The sequence below is a fragment of the Blennius ocellaris genome (genome assembly GCF_963422515.1).
Source record: "Blennius ocellaris genome assembly, chromosome: 21".
Lineage (NCBI taxonomy): Eukaryota > Metazoa > Chordata > Actinopteri > Blenniiformes > Blenniidae > Blennius > Blennius ocellaris.
This window is the reverse complement of record NC_137670.1, coordinates 15,149,944-15,175,468: the sequence shown is the minus strand read 5'-3', so window position 1 is coordinate 15,175,468 and position 25,525 is coordinate 15,149,944. Positions and strand designations below refer to the sequence as shown.

At 41.5% G+C, this 25,525-nt stretch overlaps 3 protein-coding genes across 3 annotated transcripts; 2 read left to right on the top strand and 1 right to left on the bottom strand.

The window, feature by feature from the left end:
* Positions 1–4,283: 4,283 nt before the first annotated feature.
* On the top strand, positions 4,284–7,007 carry lrit1b (leucine-rich repeat, immunoglobulin-like and transmembrane domains 1b; the record flags this gene model as incomplete). Its single annotated transcript, XM_080517763.1, has 4 exons — positions 4,284–4,405; positions 4,793–5,253; positions 5,480–5,785; positions 5,944–7,007. 4 exons carry the CDS (start codon positions 4,284–4,286, stop codon positions 7,005–7,007), a joined length of 1,953 nt encoding a protein of 650 aa, XP_080373889.1.
* A 2,018-nt stretch (positions 7,008–9,025) lies between these two features.
* LOC308146034 (leucine-rich repeat, immunoglobulin-like domain and transmembrane domain-containing protein 2) lies at positions 9,026–11,161 on the top strand (the record flags this gene model as incomplete). Its single annotated transcript, XM_080517668.1, has 3 exons — positions 9,026–9,135; positions 9,385–10,166; positions 10,374–11,161. The coding sequence occupies 3 exons, from the start codon at positions 9,026–9,028 to the stop codon at positions 11,159–11,161; spliced, it is 1,680 nt and encodes a 559-aa protein (XP_080373794.1).
* Positions 11,162–13,800: 2,639 nt separating this feature from the next.
* LOC308146112 (cadherin-related family member 1a) lies at positions 13,801–25,525 on the bottom strand (the record flags this gene model as incomplete). The annotated part of the gene is made up of 17 exons (XM_080517766.1): positions 13,801–14,343; positions 15,648–15,902; positions 16,392–16,620; positions 17,970–18,037; positions 18,678–18,842; positions 20,112–20,264; positions 20,502–20,705; positions 20,807–20,907; positions 21,001–21,079; positions 21,164–21,307; positions 21,881–21,997; positions 23,292–23,378; positions 23,902–23,991; positions 24,276–24,326; positions 24,411–24,556; positions 24,930–25,025; positions 25,465–25,525. The coding sequence occupies 17 exons, from the start codon at positions 25,523–25,525 to the stop codon at positions 13,801–13,803; spliced, it is 2,589 nt and encodes an 862-aa protein (XP_080373892.1).

Sequence of the window (25,525 nt, the reverse complement as noted above, 5' to 3'; positions counted from 1 at the left end):
GTGCAGTCAGACCAGGGTTTTTCTTCCTCTTGGCTCTTGGTTTACCTAATTCAGCTCTGGGGATTGATAAAGGAAGAGAATGGAAACATGGGAAATGTTGTCTTTTAACTCCAAGGCATGTTTGGAGTCCTTTAGAAAACAGAGTAATCAGTGTTAACCTTTGAATTGCAGACTAGTGGTGTTATCTCTCTCTCTCTCTGTGTTATTGTGCCAAATGTCCCTCCTGTCTGAGGAAACTTCTGCTGAGATTTTCTCCACTAGTGTTTGGGTTCAGAGGGTAACTTTTAATATTGAACCACTTTGCATGTTCTCCCTGTGCATTAGTTAGAATTTAATACTCCGGCTTAACCTCACAGTACAAGAACAGGCTTATGAGGCCTATAGAAGTAGTCGGTTGCATGGGGGATAGATGGATGTGTTCAAGCTTAAACACAAACACGAATCTATTCTATCAAATTATATTATGGAAAATTACTTGAATGTATCTCCTTAAACGCTCACGGTGTTTTAAATGAAAGGGAACAGCTGTTTTTGTTGGGCGGTTTACTTAGAAAGAAAGAAAACATGACAACAACATTTTTATTGTTTGATATTTTTTATGCAAAACAGTCACAAGTTTGGACAATGTGTTTATGATCATATGTATTTAAAGTTTGGAATATTTAACCCCCGTGGTTCAATTCACATTCCGTCAAATCCAGCACTTAATACTCAATCTGACCCAAATGGTTTGGAGGCTTACCGCCCTTCCGAACATGTCGCCTGCCTAGAAAATGGATGAAGCTTCTAATCAAACAGATAGAAAAATAAAGCATTGATGTAAATATCTAGAATAGGGCACGTGTGACGGATTCCCCCAACCACATCCTCCACTTGTTGACACTGTTTACAAGTTGAAAATGTCCCTGATTTGAGTAGTTTAAGAGAACAACACACATTTGAATGACTTCTACTATATCTGCTGTCTAATGGGACATACATCCATCATTACAACATGGTACTTTTTCTTGAAAACAACACCATTTAATCATCAAAAACCGTTTACGTTCCCTGTTTGGATGCTGATTTAAAACATGCGTTTTTTTGGCTTGAGTCCTTTTAATCAATAGTGGGGTTTTATTGAATCTACACATGAAGTTGGCACTTTGAATTAGGTTTACTAATGTGAAATGGGTTTTTCTGCTGCAACACACTGCGTTGAAACAGTTTTTAGTGTTTTCTCTTAGAACGTTCAAAAGTGGTCGAGTTCATTCATGAACTACTTGAGAAGTTTGAAGTCAAAGGCGACCTCTTTCATTAAATCGTCATAAAAAGAAATCAAGGGCAGCTGAAAAGTGAGCTTTGGCTCTCACGGCAGCCTGAACCATTTTAAAATGTAACATTTGGGCAGAGTCTGATTGCACCACTAATCTGCCCACAGATTACCACAAACTCATTAACTATGGAGTAATGATGTGTCCCAATGGGCTTATAATATCCCTTTTTTTCTCTCAAACTGCCCGTATTGTCATGACTGAAGGCTCAGTGTTCCCCGCAGTCACGGACCCCATCATATATACCGGCACAAGGGACCACGGAAATCCCAGCGTCGGACAGATAAACTGACAACACGGAGCATCTGATTTGTATCGGAATATTTGTCTGCCCTTAATCTCAATGAGGGACCTAGAAAATTGTCTGCTTTGAGCAGGTGTGACATCATACAGGGTCATTAAAAAAAAGCCAATTTCTTCATGGAAAGCATCCAATAGTCTTTCTGTTAATCTACGACAGGTGAATGTGATGAAACTGGAGTTTGTGAAGTATATATATAAGACAATATACACCCCAGTTACACTCTTTTGTGTTTTAAAAAACCTCTAACCCAACATCATCTTAGGTGAGGGTTCACCTTCTCATCATCGCGTAGCTACAAATAAATAAATAGAGGAAATGTTAACTTCTATGAATAAAATAATTGGCAACTCTGCCGTGGTTACACACAAGTCCATTGGCAAATAGTTAATTACTCAAACATAATCTGCTGGCTTTGCAGTGAAACAAAGGTTTCACTGTTGAGGTCAGAAGATTAACAAGAAGACGAAAATAAAAGAAGTGGTTTTGTTTTCCCAAATTGAGAAAGCAGAGACAAACAGTTTGTTCAGGGACTTTTATGCAGTATACAGTATAGGATGTGTTGTGTTCCTTACTTTGAGTTTACATTTTACCTTTATAAAAGTATTTAATGCAGGTGCTACAAAGCCACAGCGAATTTGATCTTATCTGGACCAGAACAGTGGAATGATGACAGCTTTAGTGCAAATAAGTACATTGTGAAAAAGTTAATTTAATGCCTTTGAAGAAAAAGGTTATGTGGGAATAGCAGCTTTTTAATTTACAAATTGCTGCTATAATTTAAAAATTCTCTGACACCTAACAAAATAAAAAGCTTAGAGGTATGATTCAATCGATAAGGTGTCAACAAGTCACACAAAGCAGTAAAAACTGCATGAGTTTTTCAGTATGTGAGTATTACCATCTGTGTGTATGACCATTTTTTTATGTATGATGTCACATTTTATTCTTTATTTCACTTATTAAACAAGAAAACAAACAAACAAAAGCTCTATGGAGCCTGATCAGATTGAATCTGGTAGAGAAAGACGTACTGTAGGGTTTTAGGTTGCCCTGTTTGGGACAGCCCTCCTGGCAGAAAAGAAACAAAGGCTGATAATTAAGTGATGGAGGGATGAGTAGATTAAAGGATTTGAATCCGGCGGCACTGCAGTGCCCTTTAACCTCTGCACCTGTGAAAAACCCCTCAGACGCTGTGGCAACATGTCTGAGATCTACAAAGTGTGTCCCCCTGAACATGGGCACATTTCCACTATTTCTGCTGCATACTAATACTTTTTAATTCTCTTAAATACACAATGGACCAGCTATCACACCGGCTTTAACATCCCTGGTTATTTTACAGAAGATTGTAAACGTATAAAGAATGTTTCTTTTAAAAATGTGTATCTAATTTCGGATTATTTTGAATGGTTTTTAGACAGATGTCCATGTACATCCAGCAGAGCAACAGATTCCTGCATGGTTTGGATGCTGGTCTCCACGTCTGATTGTACAGAGCAGCCTTGTACGTGCATGAGGATTGAACGTTACCATAAATAGCCTGGGAAGTTCCCCACTGCCATCTAGTGGTCGTGATGGAGTACCGCTCATTAACCGTGTGGAATGGAGTTCGTGACAAAACTCACACATTGCGGAACATTTGAATACTAATCACATCAAATCAAATCAAATCAAATCAAATCAAATCAAACTTTATTTGTAGAGCATTTTCATGTAAACCAAAAAATTGCAACACAAAGTGCTTCACATGAAATAGAAAAAAATGAAATAAAATAAAATAGAAACACGCGCACGAACACACGCGCGCGCGCGCACACACACACACACACACACACACACACACACACACACACACACACACACACACACACACACACACACACACACAATAACCCCAATTGCCCGTAACAGAATATAAAAACGGATATACGAATAATGTTAAGAATGGCTGGGCACTGATGAACCGATTAAACCTATTAAAAAGTGAATAGTTTTGCCAGTCATTTGTATAATCATATACAGAAAATATAAAACTTGTCTTCTTCTAAATCTTACTTGTGATAAGTTTAGCCTTTGGTTAGAATAAAATAGTGAACACAAAGTTAATTGAAATAGTTAATTTCTGTTGTATGTTTAATGCGTTTAAAATCTATGAAAAATATTAGAGCACGCAGCCAAACAGTGCTGAGCATTTTATTTCCTATTTAAAAATGTATTGATGGTAATCCAACCTACACAGGAAACTGAATATAACTGCAGTACTTTGTATTTTGAATTGGTGTGAATATTGGTACAAATTAAGTTGACTTACATATTCTGACTCGGTGGTAAATCCCCCCTGGTAAGAATAACTATCTAATGAGCAGTTTTGTCAATGTTTCTTTGACACTGAAAGTGAAAACTATGCAGCCTATCAGCTTCCAGGAAGCAATAGCCTAATCGTGTGAATGAAAATAACCCAAGTCCCTCTCTAATCCCTGCCTATCCTTTTTATCTGAGGATTCAGACCAGTCGGTGCAGTGTGGAGCTGTGAGCCTGCAAACCACCACCATGCATCTGAAGTCCCGTTAGAAGGATCACTATCGTCCCCTCCTGTTTTTTTTTTTTTTTTTCTTTCGAAATTGTAGTTTAGTCGCATAGTGACACTAGTTGCTTGCAGTGGAAACATGAATCTACATTTCACTGCTGTTTTTTGTTTGGCTTTAGTTTTTTCCCCCTCGATGGGCAGTTCATGTCCTGCACAATGCAGCTGCTTCTTCCACAAACTGAGCGACGGATCAAAAGCAAGGTAAAAAAAAAAATATATATAATTTGAATTTATTCAGAATTTACTGGCAGTAGTGGAGGTATTTTTGTTCTTTCTTGTAAATTGCGTGCAGAATTGGGTTTCATTGTAGCTTTTCCCCCCTATTCAGTCAGTCTGCATTGGAGGATTAACTTGGAGTTGCTCTTTAATCTTCTTTGCTTGTTACTAAACAATAGGCTCCTAGGTTTTTTCCCCCCTCAAACTGAACTACATTATATTTATTCAATTATTATTAATGTGTCTTGTTTATGTGAAACCTACTTTTTAAACTCAAGATTTAAAGTAGAACAAATACTAACCTGAAAACTTTCATGATCATATACTTTTATTGTGGTTTTTTATAATTATTATTATTATTATTTCCTGCAGGAGCGTGCTTTGCAATGACCCAGAGATTACTGTGATCCCCCCAAATTTCCCCACTGACACGTCGAAGCTGCGCATTGAGAAGACAGCAGTCACACGGATTTCCAGTGACAACTTCCGCTACCTCAACAATCTGGAGTTTCTCTGGATGTCGTTCAACTCACTGAATTCGTTGACTGCTGACAGTTTCCGGGGACTTTACAACCTCAATGAGCTCAGGCTGGATGGAAACATGCTCACCTCCTTCCCCTGGGGGTCTCTGACTGACATGCCAAACCTGAGGCTCCTTGATTTGCACAACAACAAGATCTCCACCATCCCAACTGAAGCCACCGCCTACATAAAGAACATCACCTATCTGGACTTATCGAGCAACAGCCTGGCGACCGTTCCCGGCGACGTTCTCACGATGTGGCTGAGTGTCAAGCCGTCCCAAGACAGCGACTCTTCCAAACTAATTTTGGGTGAGGATAATGCCGAAACATCTTAGGATACTGAACGTATATTTTTAAAGCGGCCTTGCATGATGACCACTTCACTGACACCAGCAGCTTTTAAAGCTGCGTTAGGGATTAGTCTAATTATAGTCATTGTCTGCTCTGTGTTGGTCTAATTGACTTCATCTTAACACACTGTGCTAATGCTTTTCACTCATGGCCACTCTGTCGCCCCACTTGGTTTCCCCCGCAGGTCTTCATGACAACCCGTGGATGTGCGACTGCCGGCTGTATGATCTGATCCAGTTTCCGAAATCCCCCTCGTCATCTGTGGCGCTCATAGACACTCGGCTGAAGTGTGCCGATCCAGAGAGCCTGTCGGGGGTTCTGTTCACCGACGCGGAGGTGCAGAGGTGCCAGGGCCCCCGGGTGCACACGGCTGTGGCTCGTGTTCGGAGCTCGCTGGGCAACAATGTCCTCCTGCGCTGTGGCACCGTTGGAGTTCCCATCCCCGAGCTGTCCTGGAGCCGCGCCGACGGCAAGAAAATTAACGGCACCAGTGAGTTCGTTTTTTGGCCAGGACTAAATCAAGATGTACTTAATTTAAAACATTTATGTGAGTCCCGGCCAAAGTGTCAATCGGATCAACTTGATTAACTGGTGTTTTGGTTGCTAATCTGCTTAACCCTTTGGATGTCTGCTCTTTAAATTTTTCAGTTCAGGAAGAGGTCTCACAGGAGGGCATCATTTGGTCGATTCTCAGCGTGCCTGCAGTCTCTTACCGCGACTCTGGGAAGTACGTGTGCAAAGCTACCAACTTCGTGGGCACTGCTGATGCCATCATCTCCTTGGTGATCACAGACTCCATCCGCTCAGAAGAAGTGGGTGGTGGTGCCCCAAAGAGAGCGAGAGGGAAGAGACCTGGTGGCATTGGACGTGCAGCATACCAGGAGAAGCTCATCGCCAGATATGTCCCGCCACCTACCTCGGCTGCGGCCCAACCCATCATAGAACCTCTCAACGGCAAAGGCGTGACTGGGAAGTATGAGATTGAGAGCTACAGCGTCTCCGATGGGGCGGGCAAAGTGTCAGACATTCAGAAAACCGTGGAGGTGCCGCCGGATGCTTTGAGTAACTTGGCAGCCAACGCCTCGTCCTTACAGCAAGCCCCGGAGAAGCGGGTAGTACGTTCGGTGAAGGTGATCGGCGACACGGACCACACCGTCTCGCTGAACTGGCGAGCCCCGACGGCCACAAACACCACAGAGTTTAGTGTCCTTTATGCCGTGTTTGGTGAGAGAGACATGCGCCGGGTCAACGTGGATGCCGGGAAGAACCGCATAACAATCGAGGGCCTCGTGCCAAAGACAAAGTACATTGCTTGTGTTTGCGTCAAAGGCCTCATCCCGAAAAAGGAGCAGTGCGTAATCTTCTCTACAGATGAAGCAGCCAGCGCCAGTAGCACCCAGAAGCTCATCAACGTGGTGGTCATCACCGTGGCGTGTGTGATCGCCGTCCCCCTGACACTGATTGTTTGCTGCGGGGCAATCAAGAAACGCTGCCAAAAACTGCTGGGGAGACAGACCAAGGAAATGCAGGACTCATACGTCACGTTTGAGACCCTCGGCCCGACTGCTAAGGCTCGGGGGATGGGGATGGAGGGCGAGTACCTCACCCGGCTGAACCCTGACGAGTCCAACAGGCTGCTCTCGGCAAGGTCCAGCGTTGACTCAGAGGCCACCGCCAGGACTGAAGGGCCACCAAATGAGTACTTCTGCTGAAACCAAACACATGCCTCAATTTCAAGAGGGCGCACTTTGTTTTCTAACTGCCTGCATTATGAATGGATAAACCGTTGTGCTGCTCAAAGACTGTGGTGATCTTCCTTTCAAGTGACCGATAGCTCTGTTGGCTCTGGACCTTCTGTATGACATTATTTCACTGCTATGAGTGGGAAAAAAAAAAAAAAACACCATTTATTTGGTGGAGAAGCAAAAAGGGAAACTCTACTTGGTGGCTCAGTTTTACTATAGAAATATGGTGTACATGTGTAAAAATTTATTCTTTTTTTTTAAATAACCCAGCACTTTGAGTGGTGATGTTTTGCAGGGACAATATCTTGATGCTTTTGATCTTGAAACTCTGTTATTATGGCCCATTCAATATTTATTTTGTTTTTTCCAAGATGGATGTAACCTCTGCATTGTGTCTGAATCTTTGAAACACAAAGTATCAAGGCAACCAACAGTTGAGCCTATTTTGTATGTCAGTACCATTTCTATGTGCCAGGTTTACTGTTGGGTCCACAACTTCAAATACAGTATGTTTTATAATGTGCAACTCTTTCTAACCTGAAACATAAGTGTATGTATGAATGTACTTTGTGTTGTTGTTGGGGTTTTTTTTTAATTAAAAACAAAACACATTAAAAAACATAAAACTGGAACCTGCTTGCAATTTTATTTGGTGGACAATACAAATTATCTGTAAAATGAAAGTGCTTAAGTGGATGATACAGCTATTTTAGGGCAGGCTATGTAGCATAACAGCTCATAATGTTTTCAAAAACATCCACAAAGTTATAGGTGTGTGTTGTAACAGGCTGGATCATATTTCTATCCAATGTGATTTTTCATTAAGATTCCTCAGAATTTAGAGTCGTAGGTTAAAATAGAGATTTCAAAATATTAAAAAGTACGGCATTAGAGTTATAAGTGAATGTTGGTTCAAATACAGGTCTGTAATGATGCAGCTGCAAAAACTCTAATACCAATATACTTTGTTTTAATAGGATAACACACACACACACATATATTTTTTTTTTATCTTGACAACCACTCGGCGACCAGATGGTGCTCTACATAAAAGATCTTAATACACAGTATTGCATGCTGTTGAATTCCATTTTATTTTTTACTTTGTTTATAGCTACTTTTCACATCAGCTTTAGTTTTGTTTGGTATCATATATGTTAGCACAGTCATTACAAATATACTGACATGCTGATGTGTGTCTTTAGCGTACTACCTGTGTGACATCTTTAATCAAAACAATAGTTTATTGCTACGCTAGATTAAGACATTGCTTTCTACCTGGGAAATAGAAATATCCATTGATATATATATTAAACAAAATTAAAAACGAAAAAAGAAAACACATCACTGGTTTGAAAATGATTCAATTTGCCACTTAACTAAGTTTTTAAAAAGGCTGGGACAAGAAATGGAAAAAAAAAAAGAAAAGAAGAAAACTATCAAAATGACAATGAGTTGGATGTTATGTTTTCACACTTTTAGCGTTCGCTGATTCGGCCTTTAACAACCTGAGCGACGACCAATGTTGAGCTTATTGAGGTCAGATTACAGCTCTTTCCAGACATCTGTCTCTGTCCCTGTGCAGCCCTCCCTCTTAGCACCACTAAGCCTGACGGGCTCCGGTTCACTTAATACAGATGGCCCTCCTGTCCTGACAGCGCCACTGCATTGGCGGGGGGGAGGACTGAATCCAGTGACAATGATGCAAAGCATTTTGGAGACGTTGTACCTTAAATAAAAAAAAAAAAATACCCGAAATAAAACCAGGAATAGATTGAAAATGCTAAATAGTAATGTTTTTTTTTCCATTTCATACAAACCCAACAATAATATCCAAAGTGGACCATCACTATAAATATACCTTTCCTGTCTGTCATGTGTCTTACGTGTTACGTCAAGGAAGATTAAGGTAATAGGCTTTCCTCCACACAGCCCACAGGCATGTCCAGCCATCACAGGCCGATTTCACATGCTCGTCCAGGAACATGGACCCCTTTGATGTCGCATTACGTATCACTTTAGTCATGTATCTCATCACCCCTGGATCATCAACTTGTCTGCTTGGTTGCTCCTGTACAGATGAAAACGTCGGGAGGTAAGTGATCACTGAATCTAGAGACTATAGATTTTTTTTTAAAGTAGGTCACCTGTCGGGCATAAACCTGTTTTGGCCAACCGAAGCATTGATTTGAATGAAGCTTCAGTCAGATTGTTTTGACGCCTTTAGACAGACATCATAGTGGTGTACAAATTTATATAGTTACTGTTTATCTTGGTGTAAAAGATAGAATCCGTGATTAACTTGAGTGTCTCTTCTCAATACATGCTTTATCCACCGTCCTAGATCTTTGCTATGTATGGAAACCTCCATGGGGAGAATACCAGAAGACATACCAGATAACTTCACAAAAATCCGGATAGAAAACTGCCACCTGACTGAGCTACCTCACAGATCGTTCTCCCATGTCAGTGCCTTGGAGTTCCTGTGGTTGAACTTTAATGACATCACCCTCATGAACATTAAAAGCCTGGAGGGGCTCGCTAACCTCACCGAATTGAGGCTACAAGGAAACAAGTTGAAATCGGTACCGTGGACGGCTTTTCAGGAAACACCCAAACTCAAGATCTTGGATCTGAAGCACAATCGACTGGATGTGCTACCCGAGCATGCCCTGAGACACTTACCGGCACTGACCTATTTAGATGTGTCCTTCAATCAGCTTACTGTCATATCAAAAGAAGTTTTCACGAATTGGCCTCTTTACCAAACAGCTGAGAAATCCTGGGGCAAAGAAGGGGTTGTGGCCAATGTGGTTTTGGCACTCCATGATAACCCCTGGTTGTGTGATTGCCGCCTCAAAGGGTTTGTTGAATTCATCAGGGCAGTCGGCCCACCCATCATTCTGATGAACTCCTATCTGATGTGCTCCGGACCCGCATCCAAAGCAGACCGGTTTTTCCACGAGATCCAGCTGAAAACATGCATGAAGCCAGCGGCCTCCGCCCCAGAAACAAACATCTCTTTACCTCTCGGTGCAAATGCAACACTCACATGCTTAGTTAAGGCCAGGCCCAGCCCGACCATCCACTGGATGTACAGTCTGAAGATTATAAGAGGATTTTCTGGTAAGATTCTTTTTTTTTTAATATATGAATACCATCCATTAAACTGTTGTAAACCTGTTTTGAGTGCACTTGCACAGAGGTATACGTGATTTTTCATGTTGCAAGATTTTCTAAACAGAAAAAAACACTGTTATACTGCTATTATACTTACCTTACCATGTTAGCAGACTGTGCTCGAGTTTCTGAAGCAATGTGTTCTCCTTGCAGCTACAGAGACCCAAATCGACGAGGAGACGGTGACCTCTCAGTTGGTGATTCCCGCTCTTCGCCTAGCAGATAAAGGAGTCTACACCTGCATGGCTAACAACTTCATCGGGAACTCCTCTGTCAGCATTACACTCAACATCAGCTCCCACAATTCCTCCACGAGCCTCCCCCCGCCTGTCCCCATGCTGTCGTCGGATGAAAATGCCTACATCGACATCCGCATCGCCAAGCAGACAGTTTACGGCATCACCTTGGAGTGGCATGCAGCAACGGAGAACCCATCAGAAACCTGGTTCACGATCCACTTTGGCAAATACGATTCACCCAGGAAGGAGATGATCTACATCGGTCCCGGCATCAACAGCTACTCGGTCAGCGACCTGCTTCCCGTGACCAAATACGAGGTGTGCGTGGCGCTGAAGAACCATCCGCCGCGAGAAGGCCAGTGCATCGTGTTCGTGACGGGGAGCGACGTCAGCGAGCTGGAGCAACGAGAGCGGCTCATCCACATCATCGTGATCGTGTGCGCCATGGTGCTGGCCGTGCCGGCCGGCATGTACGCCTGCACCACGGAGGCCCGGTTCAGCTGCGTGGAGCGCTGCGTGGACCTGTGGAAGAAGAGGAGGATGCGGGGAGAGAATCTGCAGGGGAGCGAGAGGCAGGGCACCTTCGACAGCCTGCAGGCGGCCAGCGACGAAGGCCTGTGCCGGGACTCGGACGAGAAACCCAAGAAGAGGCGGAAGTCGGAGGATCGGTGCAAAGGAGGGAGTGCAGCTCATCTGTACTAGCAAATCCATAAGCTGCACCTACGCATGTAAATAACGTCATTTGTGAATAATGGCGGTAGACCGCATAGCTGAGGAAGTTTGTGCCTGCCATGTACAGAAGCGTCTCGAAAAAGAATTGGAATGCAAAAATCAAGGGGAAAGTATATTTTCGATAATTCAATTAAAACACTGAAACATCCATATGGGTCAGACTTATAACACTTGAATTGAAATATTTCAAGCCATTTTATTTTTAATAAGTCAAAAATACAACATTTCAAATTACATGAATATTTCACCAAATGTGATTTTTACCCCCCACATTTCTTTAACCAGAAATAAAAAAACAATGTAAAGACTGTAAAACACTTGTATTCGCATTACATTTCAATCACACAGCTTGTTTGACTGTACCTCTCATGAAGAAATACATTTCATTGTACAACTGCAGGAGAAGGCTAATGGGATATTTGATTCAGAAAGAAATGACTCTATCACAATACAATTATTGAAGTATACTTCCAATATGTTCTTCTTCTTTACCAGATATTAAATGTAAACTGCCTACATTACATTATATAATATAATATTTAACATTTTAATCTAACTATAGTTAAAATGTTGCAGAAAACATGAGTGTAAATATGTCTGATAAAATAAAAACATGCCTTTTTTCCTCCTTTTATATGGAATATTTGCTAAAAATCTGTGTTAATATAACTGTATAGAAAATGTTTTGATACTGAATGTATATACAGTCTATATGTACTTTAATGGACTAAAGACGCCACACAATACTGTACAGATTTCTTCATCACCATCATCAGACAAAATGATACTTTCTATTGTGAAAATTGTTCTACTGTGCTGAAAACAAATGTCTGTATTGTTTTTGCAGACTGATTTTTTTTTTTTTTTGGTCAAGTCATGGCTTAAAATGTGTTGGTTGTGGATTAAAATGAACTGAAAGATGAATGCTGAGACATGCGCTGATTTTTAGCACAATCGCTCAGAGGATTTGTTACATAAGCAGTGTTTCCCTGTGCATTTATACATACACTGGTAAGCAGATTAAAGCGATTTTCTATCTGAGTCCCTGTCAGCAGGACATGATATTCCCATTTAATGACATCTCTGAACTCCCTCTGTGAGGTCATATGTTGTACAAGCGATAGCCAGCATTTTAATAATTTTTTAATTCTTTGGTCAGTTTGGCAGTATTGTATTGGAAAACCTTTTAAACGAGAATATCCTATCATGTATCCAATTTATTCACATTATACTGTACACCATGTCACTGTAAGCAATGTTTTAGAAGTTAGAATTGAAGAAAAAAAAACCCCCAATAACTTATTGATCCTTTATAAAAAGCTGCTTGATTTCATATAAAGTTATATTTGCAGATAAATAAAAAAAACTGAATAGCAATATTTCGTCATTTAAACTATGACTTAATTCCTATAGAAGGCTATTTAGTTTGGATATCAGATTGATGTCAAATATATATATATATATATACATAAGGACATTTGACATCAATCTGATAGTCAAACTAAATAGTTTAGCAACTCGGGAGGAAAAAAAATTGAGCACAGTGAAAACTATTTTTTAAATATTTATTCAAAATCAAGACAGTACAAAGACAGTACAAATATGTTACTTTGAAGGACCAGGCAAATGTAATCCACATTTAAGATATATAGTTGATCCTAACTTACTTAAAACAGTAATAAGTTAAGATATAGTCAAATACTAGATACTGTGATAACATTTTATTTGCCGACATTTGAAGGCATTGAAGAATAACATGGAAAGTGTCATCGTGGACCCTGAATGTTTGACCTCGTGTCAACATTTAAATATCTGAATCCTCAAAGGAATCGACCAAGCAGATTGTATATCTGGTAATCTGAGCTTGAACATGTCAAGCAAGTGGCTCTAGTGGAACCTGACGCGTTAATTTATGGCATGTACTACTGCAAGATAGAGCTGGAATCTTGTCATATATGTAGACTATAAAACATGGAAATAATGTCATGCTGTACACATAAAACTGACCCATGTAGTTATATAAAAGCATCTTTCTGCATCTCTTACATTTACTCACTCAAATAAATTAAAGCAAGCTCTTTTACTGTGAAAATCTACCGTGGCACATTGTAATCATACAAAAAAAGCAACTTCTCAGCCGCTGATAAAACACCATAAAAATATTAACACACAGGTCCTTTAGCACTTCATAAAAATCAGTGTTTCTTTTTTTTGTTAGTTTTTTTTCATGACTGTGCCATTCAACTGCATGCTCCAGGAAGCAACAAGGACTTTTTTTTAAGGATTTATGGGGCAAAAATCCTTTTTTTTGTTTTATCTCTCATTGAAAATATTACATGTTCCTCTTGGTGAATTTACAGTGGTGCTTCTTATTGTTAAGCTGATGTAATCCTCCTCAAGATGGCAGTGTGGTTGTGTTATCTCTGACCGCAGCAGGCTGTTGCACCTCCTTCCCTGAACCAGGTCTGTGTAAGATGCAGTTTATTACCGTTTCTCTCGGACGTTCATACCTGTAAACTTTCCTGGTGTGACATCACATGAAGTTAGAAAATCTCCACATGTCGTTCAGTCAAATTCAGCAACAACAAAGCTGACAGAGAATGACATATTTAATAATAGCCTTGGTTGCTCTCGTTGATTTTCTGCTCCAGCCTCATTTTGAGCTCTGACACTAAAGCGGAGCTCATGTTTCCCTCTTTGCGGCGGCCAGACTTTGCCTTCTTGGAGCCTCTCGAGGCCAACGCGCCAGACACTGTTGGGACCGCCCGCGGCCTCTCGCAGGACCGTGTGTTGGAGGGGGGAGGAGGCGGGAGGGAGGGAGCAGTGGGAGGACGAGGCTTTGGCCGGGGGCTGCCCTTGTCCCGCTGGGGGCTGCCGGCCGGGTCGCCGATGAGGAACTTCTCCGAAGAGTTGGTGAATTTGACGCCGGGCAACTTGAAGGTCCAGCCCTGGTGGTCCCTGGGTCTCCGCTTTATGATGCGGCGCACCGGCATGATCCTGTTGGACTTTGAGTTGCGCATGTACACAGCCGTAGAGATCAAGACAGTCACTCCCACCAACACACCAATAACAACAGTGACCATGCCTAGGGCTTTCAAAGGATTGTCCCTACTTTTCATTAAAAAGGCCGCCATAGGCCCCTTGAGTGGAGTCTGTAAAAGAGCACAAATAAGATAGTTTGAATCTAAATCCCAGCCATATAATGCAGCATTTGGCCATAGCATGCAAGCGTGAGAGATGGATGCACAAAGCACTGACAGAGGAGACCCGGACAACATGTCTACACTTTCACGCTCGCGCTCAGTCGCTCGTCTTCCTCGGTCCTACAGTGCAAGACTGCTGATGCACCGCTAAGAAACAACTAAGCACGACACTAGTTGTTGGGAGTGCGTCTGGCAGTGCGGTGCATTAGGATTCCTCTGACAAGGATGACAACCAAAACTGTGACATGCATGTTTGCGGCAGGGAGGGAAGATGATTAAAGTCAGCAAATCCACCTCTAAACCCAAAGTAAAAGGCTTAGTCAATTTAACAGCCGAATCATCTGAGTCATGCTCTCAATAAAAAGTGCATATACTACACATTTAGAAAGTTTTATAGAAGTATAAAAATGGTACAAATGAAAAGTACACAATTAGAAAAAAAACCCCACCAAATTAATATTTTTCCAATCAAATATAAAGTTAAAATACAAAAACGAACAAAAATGATAAATTTATTACAACTGTTAATATATTGTTCTTATATGTGCTCCGGTACTCTTTTACAGACCATAGCCAGTCGGTAAACATTTGGTGAGTGATCATGAATTAAGTGCCTGCTATAGCTCACTTGATTCTGCGGATCACTTTGATATAGTTACTCTCGGGGTTGATTCGGGACTTTTTCACCGAATGACAGTACAGGGATGTGGATATGCAGATTGTCATTGAAATGAGGGATGTGACCATGCTGAAAAGAATCCCAAAAACAGTCAGCGGACGCTTGCTGAGGCCCATGAAGTATGAAATAATTCGACCTTTGATCTGAAAAGCACGATACACAACACAGAAACAAAACCAAAAGACATTGGATCATCGTGAAGGGTGAAAGGATGAAAGCATGATGAAAACAATGAAGGATCAGAAAATGAGGGACTGATGTAAATGGATGAAAACTTTAAAGGACGATCAGTCAACTCCAAGTCTATCTGACTCAACAACAATTTTGGGAAACAATGTAGAACAAATCTTTGTTACTGTTAAACTATTTTTGCTTCAGTTGCTTTTATCAAGTAATAAAGATGTACTGTATAGAGATGAAGTCATGGTAATGTGGCTGCCTGAAGAACTGAAGGACGCTGGTTCAGCAACAGCAGCATGATCGCCAACTAATTCACCGCAAACTGCCGAAGACTACAGCTCATGCCTGGGCTAAGAAGCGCTGCAAGCGTGCCGCGAGCCTGATGGTCTCTTACCGCCTCTGTGATGTCAATGTTGACCACTGCTGTGGTGCTGAAGGACGGGGAACCTCGGTCTCTGGCCTGCACCACCAGAGACCACTTGCAGTCCTTCTGCCTGGTGATGTTCTGCACGATCTCCATGGACTTGATGTAGGGCTTCAGCTGGATCTCCCCCGTGTCCGTGTTGATGTCAAACGCGTTGTCCGGGTCGGCGGCCATGATGGAGTACTCGATGACATTGTTTGGAGACTCCGCGTCGTCGTCCACCGCCTGGAAGAAACAGTACTGGAGTCTGAGTAGAGACAACGAGGAGTCTTTCACTTTTCCTGAATCATCTTCTTTCTCTCTGGCTGTTGCCTGGAGGCGTCACCGCGGCAGATCATCTGCATGTTCTCTGGAATCCACAAACCGTTCAGCACAGCAGGTCCAACTACTTCCTTGTACACCTTGATTCTCATCCCCATGCATTAAATCCTGCCGGCACACTCTTCCTCATCTCCTTTGTGAACATTGCTTTGGATAGTTAAATCGAGATTCTTCACCTCATTTGCCTTCTCTACCTCTCCTCTGTGCATCCTTCCCCCTTTTCACTTCTGTCCCTCCCTTATGTTGCTGTAAATATATGACAGTCGAGAAACGTTGCCACTACTGCTGAAAACAATGGCGGGGACAAACCAGCGGTACGAATTTCCAAACACATACAATAGCAGGTTAGACTGGGCACCCCGTCCGAGGGGATGTTGAAGTGGCTTGATGTACCTCGACTTTGACAGGTGTGCCTATGATCATGGTCTTCTCGAGGAGTTTGTCGTAAAATTCTGGCGAGTGGTCGTTCATGTCGAGGACGGTGACAAAAACCTCGGCCAAACTGTACTTCCCCTCCGAGTCTTCAGCCTTGACGTAAAAGTTGTATTTCGATCTGACCTCTGCGTCCAGGCTGGTCCAGGGCTGCGTGGAGATGACGCCCGACCACAGGTTAATGGAGAACCTGCATCCGAGACAAAGCGGCGCGTGAGTCACCGTCACATGTGTATAAACCCTGTGAATCACCGCGTGACTCATATTAACAGATTCAAGACAGGTGTCTGTGTTTCACTAATGGAAACATGGCGAGGACCCAAAATAATCGGGGTTATTCATCGATATACAGAAACAAACTTTAACTTTAAATCTAAATCCGGTTTGAAGATAAAAAATACTTTTTTTGTTCTTTTTACGTAAAAAAATATAAAAACCTTTTTTTTGTTTGTTAATAGTTTATTTAATATTTTAATGTTTATTATATTTAAGATCAACAAACATGTTGCATAACTTAAAGGAAGAAGGAACGCTTTGCAGCAACTTTTACTTCCTGCTTTTAAGCACAAAATCAAACACAATCTGTACAACCTCCTCATTTATTTGTTTCTTTTTTGTTTTAAACTTTATGAGTATTAGTCAGAGTTACAGTGAAAGGATGAAAGCAGGTGACAGTAACAGCTATCAATACTGAAGTTGACTTATTTACAAACAATGGTTGAATGTTAAGACTTCCTGTCTCCTTTTCAAAAATGCAAGTCTTTCTAAAATACGTTTTTAAATAATATTGTTTTATCTGTGTCAACACAAATGATTAAACTGGTGTATTCTTGTGTGTATATATATATATATATATATATATATACACACTCACACATATGCGTGTGTGGTGTGTGTGTGTGTGTGTGTGTGTGTGTGTGTGTGTGTGTGTGTGTGTGTGCGTGCTCTTCTACACCCAAAAATGTTTTCAATATCTTGAAGTTTGAAGTGCTTTTTGTGTGTTTTCAAGTTTAACATCGACGCTGCCATCTTACTCAGCCGACTTTCACTCTTGTTTTCCACTGTGAAAATTCACAAGTTGCTTTGAAACTGATAATTTTCGCACAATTAAGTCTGGTCGCTGCTTGCAGACAGGCATAAATTCTCACTTTTCCCTCACTGCATGCTGCCTTGCTTTTCAAAGCTTCCGTTTCTGAGGCTCCAGCTGTCACATTGCATGTTAATTGGCTCTGCCGACGTGAGACAGCCAGGCTGTCTATTTTTAACCCTCCAATCCAATTAGGAGATTAGCCAGCATCTTGCAGCCATTTTACAAGCGAGCTGTTTGTGCAGCAGAGGGGCCAATCAAGCTGGTTTCCTGTGCGTCTCCTCCATCAAAGGCACAAAGTTGACGCCGGAGAGACGCCCCATTGGGCTGAGCGCACCATGACCCTCTGAGCAACTTTATGCTTTGTGAGATGTGTACAGCGGAACAGCAGGAGTTAAATATCTGGTCAGACTAAACCAAAAACTGGCAGGATCGACAGGTTTTTAACTTACAAATCTGATCCTGATCCATAAATCGTGTATTTGACTTTTCCCCAAGTCCCCGAGTCTGGATCATTTGCCTGGGGGGGAAAAAAAAACAAAAAAACACACACAGAGGTTATACACTTCATGCTTATACAGCCTGCACTTAGTAAACCGTGACTTTACATAGATATAAACATATATTAGTGAATAACAATCAAGGTGACTGCATGAGGTCCATCAAGCTTTTTTTTTTTTTTTTTTAATAAACCCTGTTGTGCATAGCCAGCTGGGGTTTTAAGCTCATGTATTGTGAGTGGAGTTTTTTTTTTACTGTGATGAGTGGGGATGGAAGCATAGGTCGGCATGTTTGACCTTGAAGCAAACTAAAGCTTTTTACATCACATGATGCAACCTCGACATATTGCCAGGGCACACACAGTTTAATGGAAAGCACGAGTCAAACGTGCCAACGCTTCTATTAATAATCCCTCTCAATGAGGAATTACTTGGAGCACATGCCAGAATGTGACATGGCGAAATTAAATGTCATAACCAGAAGCAGCAAAGGACAGGAAAAGCCAGGGAATGCTGTGTTTTGTTTTTGTTTTTTGGGGTGGGCTGCAACGTGCTTTCATATAATGAACTGCACTGAGTAATATGCATTCATCGAAGGATTGGTGGATTATATAATCACTTTGGCCAGGTTAAAGTGGAGTTTAATGGTGATTGACTCACTGTCACGGTCACAACACTGGAGCCTCCAGGAGAGTTCTCGGGCACCCGGGCGATGTAATACTCCGACGTGAATTTGGGGACGTTGTCATTCGTGTCCAGCAGGTTGATGACGATGTCAGCTGTGGCACTGAAACGCTCGGGAGTGTCGATCTCCACTGCCAGCAGCTGCGGGGAGTCACATGCAAAGTGATTGAATTAGCACATAAACGCTTAGTGGATCAATCAATTACCTGATTCACAAACTAGACAAAGCCTTACACGGGCCACTAATTTGTGATACGGTCACATTCTAAATGAAAGGATGTAAACAGATTACATGTCTCTACAATATAGTAAACAAAATGCATGGAGTGTAATAATCATCCATCCAACTTCTATTCAATCTCTGTCTAACTTGGAGATAAAGGGGTCATATTATCCAGCTTTTCAAGACTTTCACATGGTCTCGTTGGTCCGAAATCATTGTATTCAAAGTTTATCGCCCCAAAACCAGCTTTTCCTTGATTTTCAGGCATTTGAATATTGGATCATAGGAGCTGCACTTAGAATCCGCTGTGTCTCTGTGAGGTGGACTGGCTCCGCCCACACATGCCCATCTTGGGAAGAGGAGGAAATACTTGCTAATTGTGGGAGAAGTCAAAGGGAGAGCCTGCCTTTAACGGGATTGGCTAAACCCCCAATGACACTATATAGGGTTTGATTAGTGCTTCGCTCGTTGGCACGCATACTTGGGACACACTTCGCGTCATTCCCAGGTATTGGAACGTTTATTACCGTTGCAAAACCATTAGAAAGTGAATTTTGCATTATATGACCCATTTAACTTAAGGAAATTGGAGATGACTGAACAAAAGACCCTACAAGGGCTGCCAGTCCACCACACTCTCACATTCATGCCTACAGGTAAATTAGAGCCACCAAATAACCTATACAGCATGTCCAATGTAGAGAACCTGACCGTGCTCAGAGAGAAAATGCAAACCCCACATTAAAAAACCCTAAAGCCCTTCATTGAACCAGATTAGAGTGGTAAGCATTATTACCCAGATGTGTCTCAGATATGGTGGACAATTCCTACACATTGGTTCGAAGATCATCAAAACCCAACCATGGAACCATTTAAGTGATGTTCTTGTGTAATAATCTAGAACTTGACAAATAAAAACATCCCTGCATTAATCAGTGCTTTGGGGAGCACGCAATTGAACATTTTCACATTTAACATGTGAGATAGTGTGAGTCAGGCATGGACAAAAAAGATAGAATTTGAATTATAAACCACCTGGTGAGAAGCGAAAACGAGAATATCTCTGCTAAATGTTATGGGTCCAACAAACACATCATTGACGGCTTCAACCACTGTTTGAGCTCTTAAAGCATTGAAGACCACTCATCCACATAGAGCAGATTCCAATAGACCACCTGAAATCTGACCTTGAAAGAGAGCGTCGGCCCCTTTTCGTAGTCGATGCCAGAGGCATCCTCCACGATGATGGTCACCTGCGCTTCATTCAGGACTGTCTGAGGGACCACTCGCAGCACTCGGTTCGGTCCCACCAGCCTCAGTTTGAACTTTGCATTTGCTCCCTGAGAATTACAGCGAAGGTGGAAACAAGGAAAATGAGGTTGCTTCAGCAGAGCAAGAGTGTGAAAATCTGCACGATTAATTTGAATCCATGAGCTAATTTGCTAAACATAGTTTATACGGTGTCTGTACTTCACAGGCTTCAGGCAGACGTGTACATATCCTGTCAGCGTTTGTTGAAATTGGAGACAAGTAGTGTCACGCGCATGTTTAAAACGCTCAGATGGAAACACGTTTACCTGATCAGAGTCATTGACCGTGATCTTGAAGCCTCGGAGAATCTCCCCTGCAGGCGGGTGCTCGTACATGGTGACCTCGAACTTGCTCTGAGGTCCGTTTTCTCCGTAAAAAGTTGGGGGATGGTTGTTGAGATCCACCACCCGCACTGTCACTACGGTGACGTCGTGATCCAACGGTTCGTTGTTTGGTCCTATCTCAGACGCCTAGGTATAACAAAAAAAAAAAGAAAAAGAACATTAACACATTCGGGTAAAGCGGTACGTGTTTGCCACACGTCAACGTAATGACTCAGAGATCGTGTTACCTTGACTTTAATTTCATACAGTTCATTTTTCAGCTGGGACGGATAGGTTGTCAGAGTGATGCACCCACTGGTGCTATTTATGTCAAACACGCCGTCACTTCCTGAAAGTGCACATAAAGTACGATTAGGATCTCAAAGTTAAGCAATCACGGTTCGAGAATCCTGATTGTAACAACACGTTCTCTTGTTCTCACCATTTAGAATGGAATACTGGATAGGGTTGGGATTGCCTTGGTCGCCATCTTTAGCATAGACTGTGAATATTTCGGAGCCCTGCAAGTAAGAAAAAGAAGATATTTGTAAGCATTAACTTTTAAAAGCAACATCAACCAAGAGGAAGACAATACAAACACTTACAGGAACCGAGACTTCATAAATGTAGCCAAAGTATGGGGTGCCCACAAAGGATGGAGGCATGTCCTGGTTATCAATGACGTTGATTGTTATGGTCGCTGTGGACGTCAACACCTGGTGCTTCCCTTTGTACTTTCCGCCGCCGTCCTGAGAACAAATGAGGCCAAAAGATCTTAATTTGAGATGCATCTTAAATAGATACTGGCATCTCAAGTAACTGCTGTTATTATAAAGTTAACTTTGACAAGTATCATAAATCCGAGGTTTTCAAGAGGCCAATTCTGCCGACTGTTATCTCGTTACTCACACAAATGAGCCCGAGCAAAGCAAAGTGTTCATTTCCACCGACCCTATCGCTCATAGTGAGACGATCACCGTCACCGCAGGAGCAACGGGTGTCAACACTACACCAGACACGCTTGTGAAAAACTCCCTGGTTCTTAACAGATTTAATTTGAACGACTACCAAAATAAATGTGTCGAAAGCGACGCTGTTTGAGAAAGGTTTTTCCGGGTTATAGACTCATTCGAGCCATTTTCATATTTTCTGTAATTTTCCAGACTGGACTTGATCTTTATGCTCTTGATATTGACTTTCCCAAGTAAAAAATCTCAATAATAGGGGCAGTCGAGTATTATGACGTGGATAAGTGTTTCGGGAGCCTGAGAAAACAGCCGATGATTTGAACCTGAACATAGAGGATAACAGAGGTGTCTCACCTTTGCAACCACCGTCACAAAGTGTGTTGGTGTGGTCTCGTAGTCCAGAGTCTCTCCAGGTTTGACCCGGAGGATCCCGCTGTGTCCGTCAATGGTGAACTTGGCAAAGGGGGACGTCTGATGATAAAATGTGTGACACAGTTAGCTGTATTTCATACTGGAAATTTCCAGTCAAGCTACTTCTGCCGATGCTTCGCGGTCAGGATCAACAATCAAACCCGCAACCCCGGCCGTCCTGAATAGTTTTAACTCGCTGGTCACACATGAACAGTAACAACCGCTGTTCTGTCATCTGTTGGCCCAGACCAAACCTAAGCCCCTATTAAGCCTTCAATGCCTTGCTCAAATGTAATTGAAATTTAATCCACTGAAGTAACACCATTTCCAGACTGCTCTCTGGTATGAGATTAATCCCCCCACACACATCACCCGAATGCTCTTTTTCCTCGCGGCACATGGCGGCACAGCTCTCATGATGTCAGCTCAACCCCCGAGTGACACGCCCATACCAAACGAGTCAGCATCACTAGCTAGATAATATTACAGGAGTGATGATTATTAACTGCATTCAAATATGTGCAGGATACACTGTTTCATGTCAGTGAGGAAATCAAATCTCTGACAAAATGTCATAAAATTAACCCAAACCAGACATATTTCACTATGTCAAGCAAAGAAAACACACCAAAAATCTAAATGGGCATCTTGAAGATTTCCTGTCTAATATGACTGTCCTACAATGCAGCATTTACAAATACATTAAATGCACTCAATACAATTTATAATTACATTTGTTTGGTTATATGTGAAAAGAATTACTTTACTTTGCATCAATCAAGTGCAATAACTGGGAAAAAGAGAATATTTGCTTAAGCAAAGAGGCAAAACTCAGATTTTTTTGTTTTTGTTTCGATAATAAATACCACAGAACAACACCTCAAGAAAAGGTTCTATCTATATTTCAGCATTTTCTTCAATTTTGCCTTGCTGGCTCAGGGGAAAATATAAAAAGATACACAAATTGTAAAATATGATTAGCCTAAAAAAAAAAAAACAGGGGTTAAAAAAACAGATTGATATTTCCAAACAAATTACAAGGAGAAAAATGAGTTTTCGAAATAAAATAAGGTGTAAAATAAACCTGTCCTGTAAATATTAACAATATTTTGGGCAGTGAGTGGTTAAAGCTGTTCTCAGACCAGGGTTGTAACAGACAACGCGTAACAAGCTGCATGTGTGAATTCAACTGGAAACTATGTGCAAGTAGGACAAAGAAAAAAACAGAGTTCGATGATGAGATCGCTAATTACACCCATGTTGTTTTACAAGTGTAAGTGCATGTCAAGAGAGCACTTACTGGTGCTTATCTGGAGTCGACTGTGCAAATAGATAAACAAAGATGTAAACGTACCTGTAGATAATATGAAACGCTGCCTCCAGAGCCCATATCTTTATCCACTGCTTGAACTTTGTAGATGCTGCTTCCTGGAGCAGTATCCTGTTGAACATATAACAGAAATATCCATTGTAACATTCACTTTATTCACAATGATTTTCCTTTTGTTTTCTGACTCTTCAGATTCAAGGAACGTGGCTAAAATTACTCAAATCCTTTGCTTAAGTGTAATTCAGATACTTGTGGGAAGGGGGAGTAAAATTAACGATTCATTTTATTTACTTATGTGAGGAAAAACACACTATAAGTAATGTTATTATAATACAATGTTTGTCAGCGTTGCTACACCAACTTTAATTCATATTGTCACAGAAAACAAGTTATGACTCACTTTTAAAAATACAAGTAGTATAAAGTACAGATAATTCTGTTTAAATGTAGGGAGTAAAAGTAAGTTGTTATCCCAAAGTATAGGAAGATGACATGTCTAATAAAGTACAACAAGTACAAGTACTTGGTTGATTGCTCCCTCTGGCTTTGGGCTTAATATTGGCAAAGCAAAACAATTACAAAGTATTTACTGCTCGATATATCAAATTATTTGTGTTGATTTGACATATTTTACCTCGGGAATGTCAATGATGAAAGGCAGGTTTTGAAACTCAGGCGGTTCGTCGTTGGTGTCTGTGACAAACACTCGGACCCTCTCAACGACCTGAGAGCAACAAGAAAGAAAACTGGTTGATATTCAGATCGGGATTAAAAACCAATGGCATCAAATATAATCTCTTATGCTCCTTTTATTGTATCTATAAACATGATAAAAATATGTTTGTTGTGCTTTATTGCTACATAAATATAATGTAGATCTATAACATGAATACAAAAGACACTGGATTGTCTGTTATAAAACCTGCAATCTACAGGAGAACAATGCAATAAATTAATCAATATATGTATATATACAAGAATGTAATACAGCACATAATAAAGACTTACTTTGTTGCGACCATCTGTTATGCTGACAAGCAAAGAGATTTCACCTTCTTTCTGTAAAAAGAACATGTTTAATGTCACTCTGATTCGAGGGGCTTCCTGTTCTTTCTGAACGAGAGCTTTCATGTGCAGGCTCACCTCTCGATCGAGCTCCTGAATTAGAGTAACATTTCCTGTTTTAGGGTCGACCCTAAAATATTCTTCTGTGCCCTTTTCATAAGCCAGATCGTATCGTACTGGATCCCCCTCTGGATCGGTCCCATTCAGGATATATATCTGTGTGCCTATGAGGGGAAAAAAAAAACAAAACAGTGAGCAAGCTGCCACAGGTATCACTTCTTACAGAAAATCGTACTGAGACGGCGGCAAAGCCTTTGTTTCATGTGTCAAACGTCTCGTATTGAATGGGAACTGCACATTTGGTCATCAGGCCTGTGGAGCCGCCGCCCGCATTGTTTACTTCCCGTAAGCCCTGATGTACGTCACAATCCAAAAGGTATTAGTGATTAGCTGGAGCCTCGATGCAAGGTGGGATCATTTCATTTTCAGAGTCAAGGCACTTGAAATACAGGTTTAACGACAATCAGCATCCTCTCACGTGATGTTCCCAGCATCGAGCGCTTGCAAAATCAGAGTAACAATGGGTGTGAGACTCACCAATGGGCGTATCCTCGGAGATGCTGAACAAGGCCATGTTTCCATTTGTACTGCTGGGACCGTTGTCATAAAAATATGGGGCATAGTCTGTTTGTCCTTTGGGGTAAAAAAAACCAAAAACATAATCTGAGTAATGAAAAGAAGTGACTTGACCTCATCTATTAGAAAGCTACTCCACACTATTGAAACATGTGACGATTAATTCAATGGATTTGTTCTACTTTAAATATCAAGCGTTAAAACATGACAAACTAAGAACTGTTACACTCACTTGCTAAAAAAGGAGGGCAGGAGTCGAGAGCAGGAGAGGGGAAGGAGAGGAGTTATAAACACATTTGTGGTTTAATGTCACACGATGAAAAACACAAAGACTTCAATACACTTTGAGCCACACGGAGCACAAGCAGCATGGACAGTCTACACTAAGATGGACCTGCCCTCAGTGTTAGAGGATTAACCAGATAAAAGCAAGGCAAGGAGTCTTAACCACACAGCAAGACGTGGGTTAAAAAAAATTAAAAGAGTAGAGCCTTACCCGAGGTGAAGTGAAGCAGCAGGAGAAACAGCAAAGCGGGCGTTTTCTTTTCTTTCTTCAT